Source organism: Mobula birostris, chromosome 7 (assembly GCF_030028105.1).
Source record: "Mobula birostris isolate sMobBir1 chromosome 7, sMobBir1.hap1, whole genome shotgun sequence".
NCBI lineage: Eukaryota > Metazoa > Chordata > Chondrichthyes > Myliobatiformes > Myliobatidae > Mobula > Mobula birostris.
The window spans coordinates 53750800-53770713 of NC_092376.1; the positions used below are offsets into that span (position 1 = coordinate 53750800).

Consider the following 19914-nt stretch of genomic DNA (forward strand, 5'->3'; position numbering starts at 1 on the left):
GTAGTCACAGGCCTCCAGTCAGAGAGGCTTCATTTACTACCTCATCCTGATGCAGAGTGACTGAACTTTCTTGACCAACCTCCCATGGTCAAATACCTAACTAAATCCACGTAGACAACATCCATTGCCTTGCTTTCATCAACTTTCCTGGCAACTTCCTTCTAAATCTCTATAAGATTGGTTTGACACAACCTACCACTCACAAAGCCATGCTGACTATTCCTAATCAGTTCATGTCTATCCAAATACTCATATATCCCGTCTCTTAGAATACTTTCCAATAACTTACTCACCACTGATGTCAGGCTCACCAGCCTATAATTTCCTCCTTTATTTTTCGAGCCTTTCATAAACAGCAGAACAACACTGGCTATCCTCCAAACCTCCAGTACCTCACCCGTCACTAAGGATGATTTAATTATCACTGCTAGGGCCCCTGCAATTTCTGCACTTGCCTCCAACAGGGTCTGAGGGAACTCCTTGTCAGGCCCTATGACTGATATCTGTAGGACCCCTTTGGATTTTCCTTCACTTTGTCCGCTAGAGCAACCTCCTGATTTCTTTCTAAAGTCATCTCTTGCAATTTTTGTATTCCTTAAGTACCTCATTTATTCCTAACTGTCTATACCAGCTACACACTAACTTTTTTTCTTAACCAGGACCTCAATATCTCTTGAAATCCAAGGTTCCCTATATCTGTTATCTTTACCTTTTATTCTGACAGGCACATACAAGCTTTGTACTTTCAAAATTTCACTTTTGATGGACTCCCACTTACCAAGTTCACCTTTGCCAGAAAACAGTCTGTCCCAATCTATACTTGCCAGATCTTTTCTGATACCATCAACATTGATCTTTCTCCAATTTAGAATTTCAACCTGTGGACTAGACCTATCTTTTTACATATTTACTTTGAAGCTAATGGCATTATGATCCCTACGTGCAAAATGTTCCCATACACAATCTTCTGTCTCTTGCCCTATCTCATTCCCTAATACCAGATGAAGTATTTCACACTCTCTTGTTTGGACTTCTATATGCTGATTAAGGAAACTTTCCAAAACACATTTGACAAACTCTATCCCACCTAGTCCATTTATAGTATGACAGTCCCAGTTAATATGTGGAAAGTTAAAATCACCTTATGTTTCTTGCTACAGTCTGTGATTTCTCGACAAATTTGTTCCTTTGAATCCTAGGGACTGTTAGGTGGTCTATAATCTAGACCATTAACATAGACATGCCTTTCTTATTATTTACTTCCACCCATAAAGCCTCACTAGATGAGTTCACCAGTCTGGCTCCACTGAGCACTGACATGACATTTTCCCTAAGTAGTAACGTCGCCCCTCCCACTCTTGCGTCTAAAACAGCGGATCTTTGGAATATTGTGCTGTCAGTCGTCCCTCCTGCAGACAAGTCTCACTAATGGCTACAATATCATAATTCCATGTATTGATCTATGCCCTGACCTCATCCACCTTTCCTATAATATTTCTTGCATTGAAATATATGCAGCTCAGGTCACAAGTCACCTCATGTTCAACCTTTTGATTCCTGACTTTGTCTGAGGTCTTAACAACATCTGTCTCCACAACCTCTCCACTATCTGTTCTGGCACTCAGGTTCCCATCCCCCTGCAACTCTAGTTTAACCCCTCCCACCCCCACTGCAGCATTAACAAACCTTTCCGCTAGGATAATGGCACCTCCTCCAGTTCAGGTGCAAACCGTCTTTTCTATACAGGTCTCACCTTTCCTGGAAGAGAGCCCAAAGATCCAAAAATCTGATGCCCTCCCTCCTATACCAACTCCTTAGCCACATGTTAAACAGTATGCTCCTTCTATTTCTGGCCTCACTAGCACACAGCAGTCCTGAGATCACAACTGTGGAGATCCTGCCCTTTAACTTAGCACCTAACTTCCTGCACTCACTTTGCAGAACCTCATCCCTCTTCCTCTGTTATTGTACCTACGTGGACCACGATCTCTGGCTGCTCACCTGCCCACTTAAGGATACTGAGGACTGGATCCAAGATGTCCTGGACCCTTGTAATTGTTCTTGTTAATCAATCCTGATCGCTGATTGACTGCTTCTCAAATGACTTTCTCAAAATATCTTAGAAAGTTTCTAATATATTAATCCGGCTTTAGGAAGAGAGTTTGAAGAGCTTCAGGAAAGTTGCAAACATTCAGCTTTTGCAAGTATAAAGAACCAGAAAATACTTTGCATGCATTAAGGTTATTGCATGGGAGATGAAAGGCTACTTGTAAAGTAGATGTAAAGATCAAAGCCCAGCTGGATGAATGAAAGGCCAAAAAGAAAGGAGTCAATGGAGATACAAAAACAGAAGATTCATCAGATGATGTTGTGGATGAGAAAACCAAGAGGAGAGATCAAGTTGTAAAGACCATAAGACCATAAGTCAAAGGAGCAAAAGTTGGCCATTCAGCCCATTGAGTCTGCTCCGCCATTTTATCATGAGCTGATCCATTCTCCCATTTAGTCCCACTCCCCCGCCTTCTCACCATAACCTTTGATGCCCTGGCTACTCAGATACCTATCTATCTCTGCTTTAAATACATCCAATGACTTGGCCTCCATTGCTGCCCATGGCAACAAATTCCATAGATTCACCACCCTCTGACTAAAAAAATTTCTTCACATTTCTGTTTTGAATGGGCACCCTTCAATCCTTAAGTCATGCCCTCTCGTACTAGACTCCCCGATCATGGGAAACAACTTTGCCACACCCACTCTGTCCATGCCTTTCAACATTCAAAATGTTTCTATGAGGTCTCCCCTCATTCTTCTAAACTCCAAGGAATACAGTCCAAGCGCGGACAAACATTCCTCATATGTTAACCCTCTCATTCCTGGAATCATTCTAGTGAACCTTCTCTGTACCCTCTCCAATGTCAACACATCCTTTCTTAAATAAGGAGACCAAAACTGCCCACAGTACTCCAAGTAAGGTCTCACCAGCGCCCTATAGAGCCTCAACATCACATCCCTGCTCCTATACTCTATTCCTCTAGAAATGAACGCCAACACTGCATTTGCCTTCTTCACTACCGACTCAACCTGGAGGTTAACCTTAAGGGTATCCTGTACGAGGACTCCCAAGTCCCGTTGCATCTCAGAACTTTGAATTCTTTCCCCATTTAAATAATAGTCTGCCTGTTTATTTCTTCTGCCAAAGTGCATAACCATACACTTTCCAACATTGTATTTCATTTGCCACTTCTTTGCCCATTCTTCCAATCTATCCAAGTCTCTCTGCAGACTCTCTGTTTCCTCAGCACTACCGGCCCCTCCACCTATCTTCGTATCGTCAGCAAACTTAGCCACAAAGCCATCTATTCCATAATCCAAATCGTTGATGTACAATGTATAAGGAAGCAGCCCCAACACAAACCCCTGCGGAACACCACTGGTAACCGGCAGCCAACCAGAATAGGATCCCTTTATTCCCACTCTCTTTTTCCTGCTGATCAGCCAATGCTCTATCCACGCATGTAAATTTCCCGTAAGTCCATGGGCTCTTATCTTATTAAGTAGCCTTATGTGTGGCACCTTCTGAAAATCCAAATATACAACATCCACTGCATCTCCCTTGTCCAGCCTACTGGTAATTTCCTCAAAAAATTGTAATAGGTTTGTCAGGCAGGATTTTCCTTTAAGGAATCCATGCTGAGTTCTGCCTATCTTGTCATATGCCTCCACGCACTCTGTAACCTCATCCTTGACAATCGACTCCAACAACTTCCCAACCACCGATGTCAAGCTAACGGGTCTATAATTTCCTTTTTGTTTCCTTGCCCCCTTCTTAAATAGCGGAGTGACATCTGCAATCTTCCAGTCCTCCGGAACCATGCCAGAATCTATCAACTTTTGAAAAATCATAGCTAATGCCTCCGCAATCTCCACAGCTACTTCCTTCAGAACACGAGAGTGCATTCCATCTGGTCTGGGAGATTTATCTACCTTTAGACTATTCAGCTCCCTGAGTACTTTCTCTGTCGTGATTGTGACTGCGCACACTTCTCTTGCCTGCCACCCTTGAGTGTCCGGTATACTGCTGATGTCTTCCTCAGTGAAGACTGATGCAAAATACTCGTTCAGTTCCTCCGCCATCTCCTTATCTCCCATTACAATTTCTCCAGCATCATTTTCTATCAGTCCTATATCTACTCTCTCCTGTCTTTTACTCTTTATATACTTGAAAAAGCTTTTAGTATCCTCTTTGATATTATTTGCTAGCTTCCTTTCATAGTTAATCTTTTCCCTCTTAATGACCTTCCTAGTTTCCTTTTGCAAGCTTTTAAAAGCTTCCCAGTCCTCTGTCTTCCCACTAATTTTTGCTACCTTGTATGCCCTCTCCTTTGCTTTAATTTTGGCTTTGACTTCTCTTGTCAACCACGGTTGCATCCTTTTTCCGTTCGAAAATTTCTTCTTTTTTGGAATATACCTGTCTTGCACCTTCCTCACTTCTTGCATAAACTCCAGCCACTGCTGCTCTGCTGTCTTTCCCGCCAGTGTCCCTTTCCAGTCAACTTTGGCCAGTTCCTCTCTCATGCCACTGTAATTTCCTTTACTCCACTGAAATACCGACACATCAGATTTCGGCTTCTCTTTTTCAAATTTCACAGTGAACTCAATCATGTTATGATCACTGCCTCCTAGGGATTCCTTCATCTCAATCTCTCTAATCACCTCCGGTTCATTACACAACACCCAATCCAGTACAGCCGATCCCCTAGTGGGCTCAACAACAAGCTGTTCTAAAAAGCCATCTCATAGACATTCTGCAAATTCTCTCTCTTGAGATCCAGTGCCGACCTGATTTTCCCAATCCACTCGCATGTTAAAATCCCCCACAATTATCATTACACTGCCCTTCTGACAAGCCTTTTCTATTTCTTGTTGTAATTTGTAGTCCACATCCCTGCAGCTGTTTGGAGGCCTATAAATAACTGCCATCAGGGTCCTTTTACCCCTGTGATTTCTTAGCTCACCATAAAGATTCTGCACCTTCTGATCCTATATCACCTCTTTCTAATGATTTAATATCATTTCTTACCAATAAAGCCACGCCTCCCCCTCTGCCTACTTTCCTATACACCATGTATCCTTGGTAAAAGGAGCAATAGAAGGGTTGATAAGAGAAAACGCCAGTGAACTAAATGCACTTCCCAAGGTCAAGATGCAGAAACTAGAAAAAGAAAAAGGAAGGAGAAGAAAGGTGTTCTGAGCTGTCAGAACCACTTCTTGCAGTTTCAGAGACAGCTCCTGCAGTGACCACGGAGGAGGTCTCCGAGCCTGAGATTGCTTTCATAGCCATGGGTCTCACCCACCAGGCAGACTGATCCCCCTTGTCAGGAAGGATGTTTTCCCACGGGAGTGGGAAAGCCTATCCAGAAATTAAATCTTTGGACCTGAATGGGACAACTTAAAAATTTACTATGCTGTGGATATCTGTATATAGTAGTTATAGTACATAGCATAATGTGTATATAGGTGAGGTACAATCCTTATTGAGTTGGAGTTTATAGTTAAGCAGGGAAGAGTGTTGCGTATTTAATATTTCAGTAATATTTGAGTAATCTTGTATGATTAAACAGTCTTTGTTGTTTAATTAATTTTGGTTATATGTAAAAATATGTGAATTGCATACATCATCACATTACCACGTGACACGTGCGCACTTCGTTTAAAGTAAATGTGAAGTTTGACTCACATTTCAGACTCCCATGTCTTCCTTTGAATTAGTTAAATGTTTTGAAGTTGCAAAACATAACAGCAGGCACCATGAAATCAGAATATTTTATGAAAGCTCTGTGGGGTGCTCAGTTCATAATGTTCCAGTGTGATTCACTACGAGCACTAAATTATGTTTTATTGGCGGATGCTCACAGAATTGTTTGATAGTTAGACAGAGCAGATGTGCTATGTGCTGATATTATAAGCCATCGTGAAATAAGATTGCATTTTTTAACAAACATATTTATCCTTCACATAATCCCACAATGATTTCATTCAAAGCAAGAAGTATCAAATCTGTCCCTGAGGTGATTTCCTGTTCCAATTTTATATCTGGGTGAGCCAGAATTTGTGTTAATTGTTCAAAGTGCCGGTTCTATTAGTGAAATATTGGAACAACTACTTCCCCAGGCATCAATTGGAAAGGATTGCTGGTTGGGCAATCCATCCAGCAACAAAATACTTTCATTGCTCCTATGTACCAGAGAATAAGATTGGATCATAGCGTCTGTTGTGTATTTAATATATCAGTAATATTGTAAATATATTGTTTGATTGAGCTTTCTTTGATGTTTAATTAATTCGCTATGATTACATGTACAAAGTACGTGAACGGCATATGTCATCATATGTACAAGCCCCAATAAAAGTACAAATGAACCAAGACACGCTCTACAGGGCTCCTGTCTTTTTTTTTTTTGCAATTAGTTTTTTTATGTTTTAGAGTTACAAAATGTAATGTGGTGATGAGGTATTTTCAAATGAACCAGGGGTCAGTGCTGGGCCCACAACTGTTCACGATATATATTGATGATCTGGAAGAGGGGACTGAGTGTAGTGTATCTAAGTTTGCTGATGATAGTAAATTGAGTGGAAAAGTAAATTGTGCAGAAGATATGGAGAGTCTGCAGAGAGGTGTAGATAGGTTAAGTGAGTGGGCAAGGGTCTGGCATATGGAGTAGAATGTTGGTTAACACCAGGTCATCCACTTTGGAAAGAAAAATGAAAGGGAATTATTTTTTAAATGGTAAAAAAAATTGCAGCGTGCTGCTGTGCAGAGGGACTTGGGAGTGCTTGTGAATGAATCACAAAAGGTTGGTTTGCAGGTGCAACAGGCTATCAAGAAGGCAAATAGAATATTGGCCTTCATTGCTAGAGTGATTGAAGTTAAGAGCAGAGAGGTTATGCTGCAACTGTATAGGATACTGGTGAGCCGCATCTGGAGTATTGCATGCAGTTCTGGTCTCCTTACTTGAGACTTTGGAGCTGGTGCTGAGGAGGTTTGACAGGTTGATTCCAAAGATGAGGGGATTAGACTATAAGAAGAGATTGAGTCACCTGGGACTGTACTCACTGGAATTCAGAAGGATGAGAGGAGATACATGTAAAATTATGAAAGGGATAGATAAGTTAGAGGTAGGAAAGTTGTTTCCACTGGTAGGTGAGTCCAGAAAGTGTGGTGAATCTGTGGAATTCTCTGCCCAATTAAGCACTGGAGGCTACCTCAGTAAATATATTTAAGACAAGGTTGGATAGATTTTTGCATAGGAGGGGAATTAAAGGTTATGGTGCAAATACTGTATGCTACCTTACTAAATCACCCAATTTGTTGATGTAGAAATGGTAGGATTACCTGTATCCAATGAATGCATAAGAATAAGTAACCCCTCTTTCTGTAATATCCAACAGTATAGTAGATTTTCAACAGACCAAACCAAAGTGTAGACAAGACAAGGATAACAGAGAAGCACAAATCTGGGGATGGGTATAAGAACATTTCAAAGGCACTGAATTTGCCTTGGAGCTCAGTTCAGTCAATTATGAAAAAGTGGAAAAAATATGAATCCACAGCCACACTACCTAGTTCAGGCCACCCCTCTAAACGTAGTCGCCGGAGAAGAGTGGCACTTGTAATGGTACTGCGACGCTAACAGTCACTCTGAGTGAGCTACAGAAGTCAGTGGCTGTAAATTGGAGATGAAGTTCATGGCTCCCAAATCTCTAAGACCTGGCACAAAGAAAGTAAGAGTGGCAAGGAGGAAGCTCTGGCTAAAAAAAAAGCAGATCCTAGCTCATAAAGATTTTGCAAAGCCTCTCTTAGGAGATACCGTAAAGATGTGGAAAGAGGGTCCTGTGGCTGGATGAACTAAAGTGCAAGTTTTAGGCTTCAGCACAAAGCAGTACCTATAGTATAAATCTAATTCTGTACATGCGCCAGGTAACACCATCCCTACTGTAACGTATCCTGGATGTAGCATCATGCTATTGGGATGAAAATCAGGTCAGCGTCGATTTAAAGATGAATGCTGCTAAATACAGAGAGGTCCTAGATAAAAACTTGCCAGACTCTGCCAGAAAGCTTAAACTGGGGAGGAAGTTCATCTTTCAGCAGGACAACGACCCGAAGCACCCTGCCAAAGCAACCATGGAGTGGCTTCAAATGAAGAAGATTGATGTCCTTGAGTGGCCCAGTCAGAGTCCTGACCTTAACCTGGTCAAGCATATCTGGCAAGATTTCAGGTTTGCTGTCCACTGCTGCTCCCCAACTAACTGGGCACAGCTTGAGCAATTTTGCAATGGGCAAATCTTGCTCCATCACATTGTGCAAAGCTAATAGAGACTTATCCAGAAAGGCTACCGGCTCTAATGACAGCGAGAGGTGGTTCAGCCAAGTAGTGAGCAAAGGCGGTTGAATACTTTTAAACTGCTGACACTTCAGGTTTTGAATCTTTAGCTTCTCATGCTTTACAATTTTCCTTGTCTTTGGGGCTCTACTGTGAAAAAACAGAGCATGTGATTCACAAATAAAAAGTCTCAGTTAAATTGATCAAATTCCCTGACTGTAACACTCATTTATGTGAACAAAGGGTTGAGGGCTGAATACTTTTACAAAGCTTCAGGAACAAAATGGCATCTTCCATTTGTCCAGGTCTTGGGCCCCAACAACAACTTCATCAGTTTCAGCCTTTCCATTTTGTATCAATACCTGCCAATTCTTGAGGTGGTCGGCAGGTTAGATGACCCTTGTGCGAGAGGGGAGGTGATGGCAAGACTGCCATATTGGATGGACGATTTCTTATGATAGGGATAGATTGTCTGTATGTGTTGCACCTACTTTCTTTCTTCAAATGCTACTTTATATTCTGATGTTTTCCAGAATCTTATGATTTTGTTTGATTCCCATTGGTTACAGTTCTTTGCTTTTCAATCCCTGAGCAGTTCTGACAAAGCCGGTTTTCTCTATTCAAAGATGCTTCTTGACCTATTGGGTTTTCCTAGCATTCTCCCTTATTTCAGATTTCCAGTAAATTAAAAAAAAATTATTTACAGCACCACCAGATTATTTTCTCTCACCTCTACGCTCCATCTATTTATAAGTCTTCCAGGTTGCCATGACCAAGTCTTTAGTATCCACCCTTAGACAACCCCAATCAGTTTATCTGTCTTCTTCACACTAACACAGACATCCTCTATATTATTTCAAATCTTCCCCCTTTCCTCCAAGTTCAAATACGCATGTTCTTCTAAATTTTCACAATTCTGAAGCATCTTCAACTCAAAATATTAATATGTTTATCTCTCCAGAGATGCTGCCTGACTTACTGAGTTTTTCCAGCACTCTATTTTTATTTCAATCTAATGATTCACTTTTAATTTATTCTCAGTTAGTAAGAAATAAAATTAGCTTGAGTTCCAAAAGCATTTTATTATCTTTAATGTTGCACAGTATATTGGGAATAAAATAGTTCAGCCACTTCTGCTTCATGTTTTTTTCTTTCTGGCGTGTGCCTGCATGCGTGCGAGTTTGCGCGTCTGCGTGTGCGTGCATGCGCATCTGTGCGTGTGCGTCTGCATGTCCATGCATGCGTCCATGATGATGTCTTTTTCATAGCTTATACAAGGCGCAGAGCAAGAGAGAGAGACTGAGTGGCGCGCCACTCCTCACACAGACGTCTTTGCAATATTTTCCCTTTATTTTACGAGGTTGAGTTGTGATCTCAACACTCAACCCAGCACAGATGGAAAGCGTACTCGGGAGTGGACCCGACTAGTTTCGAACCCAGGAACCTCCGCTCCCGGGTCCGGCACCGATGTCATTGCACCACCAGCCGGCCCTTCTGCTTCATGTTGATGGAGACAGACGTGAGAAGCATGGAGGAACATCTGGAGTAACTTCTGAAATGCCCGGTTCACTGCCGCTGCTACTGTCCGATCGAGAATCTCCGGAGGGGAAGGCCCCAAATCCTCAGCTTTGCCTGTTACTGGCAGCTGGGGCTGGGGTCGAAGCGCCCGGCAGAGATGGCGCTTGGTGCTCAGTGTCAGAGGGCCGGTCGGAGGCTCGAAGTATTAGGACAAACTCAGAGTCGGACTGTGGTCGGGTGCTTCCAGGATGCTGCATCGGCTAGTTTGTGGCACGGGAAGCTCATGGCAGGGAGAGTTTTTTTCCTTCTACCATCTGTGTGAGATAATGGGATTTTCGAGAGACTTTGAGACTTTTTTTTACCATACTCATGGTCTGTTCTTCATCAAATTACGGTATTGCTTTGCGCTGTTGTAACTATATGTTATAATTATGTGGTTTTTGTCAGTTTTTCAGTCTTGGCCTGTCTTGTGTTTCTGTGATATCACACTGGAGGAACATTGTATCATTTCTTAATGCAAAGGCATTACTAAATGACAATAAAAGAGGACTGTGTGTCCTCATAATCTAATCTAATGTTCTGATGGTAGTGTATTGGAAAAAAATCCATTATCAGTCTGGGCCCATCGAATGTTTAACCAGGAGAGTGAAAGATGCTAACTTTGCTGAATACGGACTTCTCATACGGGTCACGAAGTCCTAAGTATTCATTCCTTCTCCAGCAAAGAAACTTATTCTTTGGCATGCATCCAGCAGCCAATAAGAAAAGTGATGACACAAGGGAGGGTGGGGGAGGGTGAATATCAATGGGCATAGTGACACAGCCGGTGGAACTGCTGCTTTAAAACTCCAGCAACACAGGTTCAATCTCGATCACCGGTGCGTGGAGTTTGCATGTTCTCCCTGTGACTGAGCGGCTTTACTCCGGCTGCTGCCACTTCCTCCCACATCCCAAAAATGAGCGCAGGTTAGTTGGTCAACTTGCCACTATCGGTTGTCTGTCATGTCATAATCTTGGAGGCAATGATGGGAATCTGGGGAGAATAAAATTGGTGAAGGTAAAAATAAAATAGGTGCCTGATGGCTGGACTGGACTCAATAGGCCGAGGGGCTCATTTCAGTCCTGTCTGACTGTGTCTTAAACTATTAAAAATAAATTATAGCTTTGACAGGAGGCAAGTCTCTTCCCACAGCTATCAAACTCACACTGCTGGGCTTTGGGAGGTACAGGGTTAGCACAATAATTCTGTATTGCATCCACATTCAACCTTCATAAAAGGTGTCATAATAGTTTATAGTGTCAAGTTCTGGGTGTTACATTTTATAAAGGCACAAAGTCAAGGATGCAAAATGCATTTAACAAAATGCTTCTAGAAAGGTGGGGCTCCTGTTGTGCAGATAGTCCAAAAAATCTGGTGTTGTTTCCATTCGAGCAGAGGAGACGGCAAGGGGATCTGACAGAATATTTAAAATCATGAAGGGATAGATACAGAGAAACTATTCCCTTTGAGAGGGGTCAAAGATGAAAATAGTGGCAAAAGGACCAAAAGTGACAGAGAGAATGTTTGTACTGTAAATGTTTAGAGTCTGGATTTATTGTAGTAGTAGTAAGAACGACAGGTTCAATTACAGGATTCAAAAAGGAAGCTGAATAAGTATCCGAAACAGAAGAGCTTACAAGGTTAAGGAAGCAGGGAGGAAGCAGGGAGTGGAACAAGATGGATACTGTACGTAGGAATGGTGGTAAGACCCAAGGCTAAATACTATGCTGAATCATTCCGTGATTCCAAATATGAGCAGGCATGGGACAGTTCCAGGCAGGGGAATTGAAATAAAGGCAGTATCAAATAAAATGTGTCAGGTTAGCAACATAACCACATCAAATCTCACTGATGAAATTTAATTTTGAAAGCAGAATCATGCGCCTATTAAACATTATTTTCAGATCCTTTCTCCTGACTGTTACAATCTAGATAGCTGTTGCTTGGCATAACAGGAATGGGTAAATAAGGAGCACAATGGATGAACGTATCGGGTCCTCATTTAAAAGGTCTTTGTCAACAGAAGCGACTGTGTATTGTGCTCCTATCAAGACATCTCAATGGGCAGGTGGGTGATGCATGGATTAAAATGTGATCAATATTCCCCCTATTCTTGCAACTGCTACAATATTCAAATGACATTAATGAGAAAACATCACTTACACATTGAGCGGTAACTGGGTCTTTGGTGCTGTTCCTTGCTCCCCTGCGGCAGCACCCGGTCTTGGTCCCACGGCACCACCAACTGCATTGGCAGTAAGAGACGAAGCCTAAAAATACACCAGGCACATGGATTTAATACAACAATCACAGGCATTACTTCTAAATGTTTATCGTTTTGAGCTTCTTGAAGTTGATGTTTAGTTAGTTGACAATTAAAAAGACCAAAGTATCCAGTTAAGGGAGCAGTGCCAAACCAGTTTAGAGTCACTTTTATTCTTTCCATAATCAACAAGATCACAGAAGCAGACAGGGTACTGTGCTGTTAACACTTTTCCAATATTGTTTTCCAGTCAATGATACCTCCATTTATTGTACACACCCAGAGGCTCAGCCACTGAAACTCTGCAAAATGTACATTTCCATTCAAGGTGAAGATTGATATGTCTAATATTTGTTGAAATGACTAACTCTGTGATATGATTTAAACCTCTCCAAAAATATTACAAAATACAAACAAATTTAACTGTTTGGTTGAGAAATCCTTAGTAAAGAACAAAATTTTACATTGTATTTCGAGAGGATTAGAATATGAAAGTAAGGTTATAATGCTGAGGCTTTATAAGTCATTGGCCAGACTGTATTTTAAGTATTGTGAGCAGCTCTGGGCCCCTCATCGAAGAGTACGTGCTGGCACTGGGGAGGGTCCAGAGGAGATTCATGAGAAAGGTCTAGGAATAAAAGGGTTAATTTATGAGGAGTGTTTCATGGCTCTGGGCCTGAACTTTCTGGTGTTCAGAAATATTGTGTGTGTGTGTGTGTGTGTGTGTGCGCGTGTGTGTGTGCATGTGTGTGTGTGGTGGTGGTGGTGGTGGGGGGGTGAATCTTATTGAAACCTACCAAATATTGAAAGGCTGAGACAGAGTGGATATGGAGAGGATGTTTCCTTTTGTGGCAGAGTCTAGGACCAGCGGTCACAGCCTCAGAATACAAGGTCGTCCCTTTGGTACAGAGATGAGGAGGAATTTCTTTAGCCAGAGGGTGGCACATCTGTTTAATTCATTGTCCCAGACAGCAGTGAAGGCCAAGTTATCAGGTACTGTATATATAAAGCAAAGCTTGATAGGTTCTCGATTAGTAAGGGCATCAAAGGTTATATGAGAAGGAAAGAGAATGGGGTTGAGAGGGAGAATAAATCAGCCATGATCAAAGGGCAGAGCAGACTAATTCTGCTCCTATATCATATGGTCTTATGATGTTATGAAACTGAGATGAAGCACATTGCTCCCTGCAGTAAGAGGCCATAGACAGAAGACAGAAAGTGAATTCAAGAGAACTTTCTTTATACAGAGAGTAGTGACAAAGTGAGACTTCCTTAGTGAGCAGCTGGGGCAGAAATGATGTAAGCATGCAAGATTAGTGGATAGCTTGACAAAGCAAAAAGGAGCATATGACGTGAGCAGAGTCGGTTAATGTCACAATAACTCCTAGCTTGCATTGAGGGTACAAGTTGATAGATTCATTGGACCAAGGTGAATTGTCGCATAAATGAATGATTCTCTGCATTAATGATAACAGCCTCTGATATTATTGCTCAGATCATTTTGGTTTTGGTGAGTGATCACACTGTTTACTGCCAGGCACTGGCTGCACCACTGTCAGAATGATGAGCCATACTAACCATGGGGGAAGAACTCCAATCTGAGTGGAGAGCAGGTAACTGAGGATGTGTTGTGTTTCTCCAGTGCTTTTCTTCAGCAGTTGCCCTGGCTAACACCGGGAGAGTTCCCGTAACACTGACCACTTTCCTGCAGTTAACAGCCGCAGCTGGGTCTGTGCAGGTTGTTGTTTTATGCACAGATCTGGGCAAATGTACGTCTCAACCAAGTCTTTCTGTGCAGGTCATTGGATTCGTCATCGCTACACGCAGTGCCTGTGTTAAGCAAAAGACTGCGTACCAACTTTCACTCATAAAACTGACAGCACAGTTCAGCTGTATGACAATGTAAAGGGTCAGGCAGGTGGACCCTGAAATTCCAGTGGATTACTTCATGGCAATATAAGGCGAATTTTCCACAGTATCTGTCTTGCCTTTGGCCATGCTGGATGTTTCTGCAGGGATTCCGCACACAATCTTCCCGCTGGCAGAGTGGCTCTCACCACTTTAGCTGGACTCAGACCCCCGGCACCGGTGAAACCCAGCCCAGGCTCTCAGCTGGCGTCGAGCTTGGAAATTCTGAACGTCTTTACTTTCAAAATCTTTCATTAACACTCTGGGCAGGCAAATTGTTTTGACAAATTTCTACAATAAAAGAGCTAAAACACATACACACTCATTTAGAACCAATAACATAATTAATACCAACTAATGAATTGCAACATAACTTGCCTTTCCCCAGGAGCTGAAACCTCCTGTTCGTTGGTACAAGGGCAGCCTCCCTTGCGCCAGGACTGACCCGGTGCAGGTTGAGGGCAGAAATGCCTGTTGAGAGCTGGAAGTGTGTGAAGAATTACAATGTCCGTTAGGGCTCCATCAGGCAGGGTGGGAGATGCCGTGGGCCACACCAATGCTGAGAGCCCAGGCTTTTGGGGGGATTACACTGGGTGTTAGCACTGGGGCAAAACATTTAATCTATCTTTTCTAAAAAAGAATAGATACTTTAAGTGAAGAACTTAATTGGATTGAATTGTTCTTCACATTTTCATTTGTATCGACATTCAATATTTGAAGCAAGTGATTCAGATGTGAATTTTGGAATAATGTGCATTTTAATATGCTTTACTAATACAGTTGTCCATTCATTCCTTTTGAAACTTATAACCATGGAGAAATTTTGCTGCAGACTCCCAATGCCAACACTATTTAATTTCTCCAGCAATTATTCTCTTTGATATCTAATAACATTGTAGCATTACTCCGGAACAAAAGAAAACTGAAAATATTATTGCCTAGCAATCTATCTCATACTGCCTTGCATGATTGACTTGTGCCAGGATCACATTTTCCATCATGATCCCAGTGCAGTAATACAGAGATATTTTCCCTTGGCGTTGTTTCCTAATGCTCGCGGCAACGGGGTCTTGAATAAATATAATTGAATCCTGCTCAGCTAATCATACTTCACCACGCCCCTCTACAAAAAGCCACGGCTCTACTGCAAATGATATGACTTTGTTCAGAAGGAGTTAGAAATGGTGTTTTTCTCAGAGTGACCTCAAGATCCTAATAGGTGAGGTCCACAAAAGAAAATAGGGCAAGATATGTCAAGTGAGAGCTTTAAACCCTTGAACTTCAAACTGGGTAATATATTGACTCAGTTGTTTACATACCTTCACTCTCAGTTAGGCAGACACCAACGCTCCCCACAAACCACTTCACCTCTCCCTCACTGTCCATGCCCTGACTCCCACAAAACACATGCACATGCAGACACACACACGTTCTTTCTCCTTCCCCCTCTGGAGTCTCTCCTCTTCCGTTTCTTCCATGGTCCACTATCCTCTCCAATCAGATTCTTCAACTCTCCACCTCTTCTGCTGATCACCGCGCCCCCCCCCCACCCAGAGCACCTTCATATTCTGGCTTTGTCCCCCTTTCCCCCTTCCAGTCCTGATGAAGGCTCTCAGCCCAAAACATCAACTGTTCTTTTCACTCCATAGACGCTGCCTGACTTGCTTGAGCTCCTCCAGCGTTTTGTGTGTGTTTATCCTCTCCTGCTCCCTCCCCCCCCCCACCACCCCCCGGTTTTCTAGTTGCCAATTTTGTGGGTTGCTGCAGACGGTGAAGAAATGAGAAGTGCTCTGGTGAGCACTGCAGGGATCCTGAGAGAAGCAGACTGTAAAGTCAAATCTCATGGAGACCCAAGGCATTCTCCACCAGACCGGAGGCATGATTCATTCGTAGTTGTGCTCAGCTGCGCTCTCTGGAGCATGGAATCAGGAGCCGGGGAGAAGAATAGCATGTTTACTTTGGATGTAAGTCTCAGCACAGTGCTGGCATCCAAATATAGTAGGCATGGCAGACGGCATAAGAGTGAATGGATCTTGCTGATAAATAGCATCAGTTATGAGAAAATTCTTCCTGCCAAGACTTGTGCGTTCAAGGATAGGAAGCCTGCATGATTCACTAAGAGAGCTAGCTTCAGAAGGGGTGCTGAGCATGGTCTTTCACTGTATGCATCACTCAAAGCCAGCACAACAGTGTGTGCACTCACCCGCCAAGCTTCTTGTTCTTAAGTGAAGACAAAGTAGATGATAGGTAGAGAACAACAATTATCTCCCAATCCCTGACAGTTGGTGCAGATCAGCCACCATTAACTGGAATAATCTGGAAGCAATGAAGTCTGATAGATTGGAACCTGACCGGAATATCATTCTTGGCCAAAGTAAGAGGCAGGAATGGATTCATGACTCTGAGTAACTTTCCCTTATGTGCCCAAAAATGCACACAATACTCCAAGTGTGGTCTCACGAATGCCTTATAGAGCCTCAACATCACATCCCTGCTCTTATATTCTAACCTCTAGAGATGAATGCCAACATTGCATTCACCTTCTTCCCCACCGACTCAACCTGGAGGTTAACCTTTAGGGTATCTTGCACAAGCACTCCCAAGTCCCTTTGCATCTCTGCATTTTGAATTCTCTCCCCATCTAAATAATAGTCTGCCTGTTTACTTCTTCCACCAAAGTGCATGACCATACACTTTCCAACACTGTATTTCACTTGCCACTTTTTTACCCACTCCCGTAAACTATTTAAGTCTCTCTGCAGGCTCTCTATTTCCTCAACACTACCTGCTCCTCCACCTATTTTTGTATCATCAGCAAATTTAACCACAAATCCATTAATCCCATCGTCCAAATCATTGACATACATTGTAAAAAGCAGTGGTCACAACACCGACCCCGTGCAACTCCACTGGTAACTGGCAGCCAGCCAGAATAGGATCCTTTTATTCCCACTCACTGTTTTCTGCCGACCAGCCAATGCTCCACCCATGCTAGTAACTTCCCTATAATTCCATGGGCTCTTATCTTGCTAAGCAGCCTCATGTGCGGCACCTTGTCGAAGGCCTTCTTAAAATCCAAGGACACCACATCTACTGCATCTCCTTTGTCTACTCTACTTGTAATTTCCTCAAATAATCAACGATTTTCATCTCCAAATAAATGCTGTACACAATTTGAAACAGTTAATCACATTTTTCTAAAATACTGGCATTATTTCTAAAATAAACCCCAGTATATTTTTGGATTATGTTTTGCAAGTTTGTATGCTAGTGCTTTTGAGTCAGAATTTAAATGAGATTCAAGGGATTTTTATTAAATCCCGACTAAGTTTTGTCATTCTGAAGTGGAATTTCAAAGTCAATAAAAATTCTGTTGCTAGCATTCTGTTTATTGAGTAATCCTTTTCCCAAAACTCACCCAGTACGAAATATCTACATGTTGCAGTAATCCAGAGAATTTTGTGTGCGAAAAATTATTCACATCTTCCAGTAGTTGAGAATTTGTAAAGCAGAAACAACAGCAGAGGAACAATTGCACAATTTTTTTTGTTCAGTATCTTTCAACAACACTCAAAAACCCATTGTCATCATTTGAGTGAATTTGTGAATTAAATTTATTTTGTTACTTCTTGACTGTATGTTGGCATGCTGATTAAATCCCATAGTAGATTAACTTTCTGTTGAAACATTACATTCCACCATACAAATTGAGCTCAATACTGTATATATGTCTCTGTGAGTACTTGCTGCACTTGAAATTCAGTTCAAGTACAGGTGCACAAAAAATTCAGGAACACCAGTCCGATAGTGATCCCCAGTGTATGTGGCTGGACATCAAGGGCATTACTGACTACACAAGGATAAACTGTCTTGACTATACCAGTGATGCCTCCCTCCCTGAGGCTCTAAACAACTTTTATGCATACTACACAACACTGAACATAATAGCTTCCCCCCTTAAAGGTGAGCAGCCAATGTTTTTAACAGCAGCAGGTGTGAGAAGGACTCTGCAGAGAGTTAACCCCTTAAGGTGACCGGGCCAGACAACATCCCAGTCAAAGAACTTAGGGAGTGTGCACATCAGCTCACTGATGTCTTCAACACTTCACTCATCCAGGCTGCTATGATACAAATTGGCCACCATCATCCCATGATTGTCAAAGAGCTCATAAAAAAAAGAACTCTACACCTTCAGAACTAAACAACTACTGCCCAGTGGTACTGATGCCGATGATCATGACAGACAAGAAAAGATCTGCAGATGCTGGAAATCTGAGCAACACACACAAAATGCTGGAGGAACTCAGCAGGCCAGGCAGCATCTATGGAAAGGAATAAACAGTTGACGTTTTGGGCCGAGACTCTTCCCCCACCTTCTTACTCGGACTTCTCATCTTTTTTTCCAGTCCTGATGAGAGGTCTCAGCCCAAAACATCAACTGTTTGTTCCATTCCATAGATGCTGCCTCACCTGCTGAATTCCTCCAGCATTTTGTGTGGGATGCCAATCACCATGAAGTGCTTTGAAGGGCTGATAATAGCACACATCAAAAACTCCATTCCTGCCACTTTGAATATTCACCAATAAACTAACTGACAGAACTGCTCTACAACAGATGCCATAGCCCTAACACACCTAGAAAACAAGAGCACTAATATCAGAATGCTGTTTCTGAATTTCAGTTCAGCATCCAACACTATTGTCCCAAAGACATTGGTGAACAAATTCCTACTCCTCGGACTAAACACACCACTGTGCAACTGGGTGTTGGACTTCCTAACCAACAGAGCTCAGACAGTCAGGATGCACAACGGCCTCTCCCTGCCCCTCATCCTCATCATGGGTACCACCCAGGGCTGTGTGTTGAGCCCACTGCTCACACAGGACTGCACGGCCAAACACCCGGGTAATCACATTGTCAAGTTCGCTGATGACACAACTGTGGTGGGGCTCATCACTAACAATGATGAGATGGCCTTCAGAGAGGAGGTGGAAGACCTGAAGGCCTGGTGCCAGGTAAATAACCTCTTCCTCAGTGTTGACAAGAGGGGGGGTATGGTTATTGACTTCAAGAGCACTCAGATCACTCACACCCCTCTTTACTTCGGTGGGCAGCAATGAAAACTGCAAGCAGTTTCAAACCCCTGGGAGTGCACATCTCACACAACCTTGCAAGGGCCTAGAAGACATCCTACACAAATCAGGAAAGCTCCCCAATGCCACTACGTTCTGGAAAGGCTGAAGAGAGTTGGGCTATGCACATCTATTTTCACGTCCTTCTACAGCTGTGCAGTGGAGAGCATTCTAACAAGCTGCATCACTGCTTGTTAAGCCAACTGCACTACAGTAGCAGGAAGGCTCTAAAACTGCCCAATGCATCCCCGACACCAGTCTACCCACCATCAAGGACATATGTACAGAAAGGTTCTGGGGAAAATCCCAGAAATATAATGAAGGATTCTATTCACCCTGCTCATGGACTCTTTGTCCCACTCCCATCAGTGAGGAGGCTACATAACATCCAAGCCAGGACCACTAGATACTAAAACAGCTACTTTCCTCAAGCAGTAAGGCCGTTCAACAACTCCACACACTAACCCACCCCTCCAACCCCTTACCACCATTACTTTACCATTTCCTGTCAGTCATCTTAAGTGCAGACACTCCTGTGCCTAGCATCACTTTATGGACATACAATCAATCTATGCATATAAGGTATCTTATGTCTTTATACTTATTGTGTTTTTTATGATTGTGTTCTTTAACATCCTCTTTTACACTTGTGTACTGGAAATGAC

General features: G+C 42.6%; 1 protein-coding gene across 3 annotated transcripts in view; it reads right to left on the reverse strand.

The window, feature by feature from the left end:
- Nucleotides 1-19914, reverse strand: part of LOC140200205 (E3 ubiquitin-protein ligase SH3RF3-like) — a 348769-nt gene that overhangs the window by 35589 nt on the left and 293266 nt on the right. For all 3 annotated transcript variants that reach the window (XM_072263173.1, XM_072263172.1, XM_072263171.1), the window contains one exon: nt 12109-12215. In XM_072263173.1, the coding sequence (XP_072119274.1) occupies nt 12109-12215 (107 nt within the window). The remainder of the gene's footprint in view (nt 1-12108; nt 12216-19914) is intronic.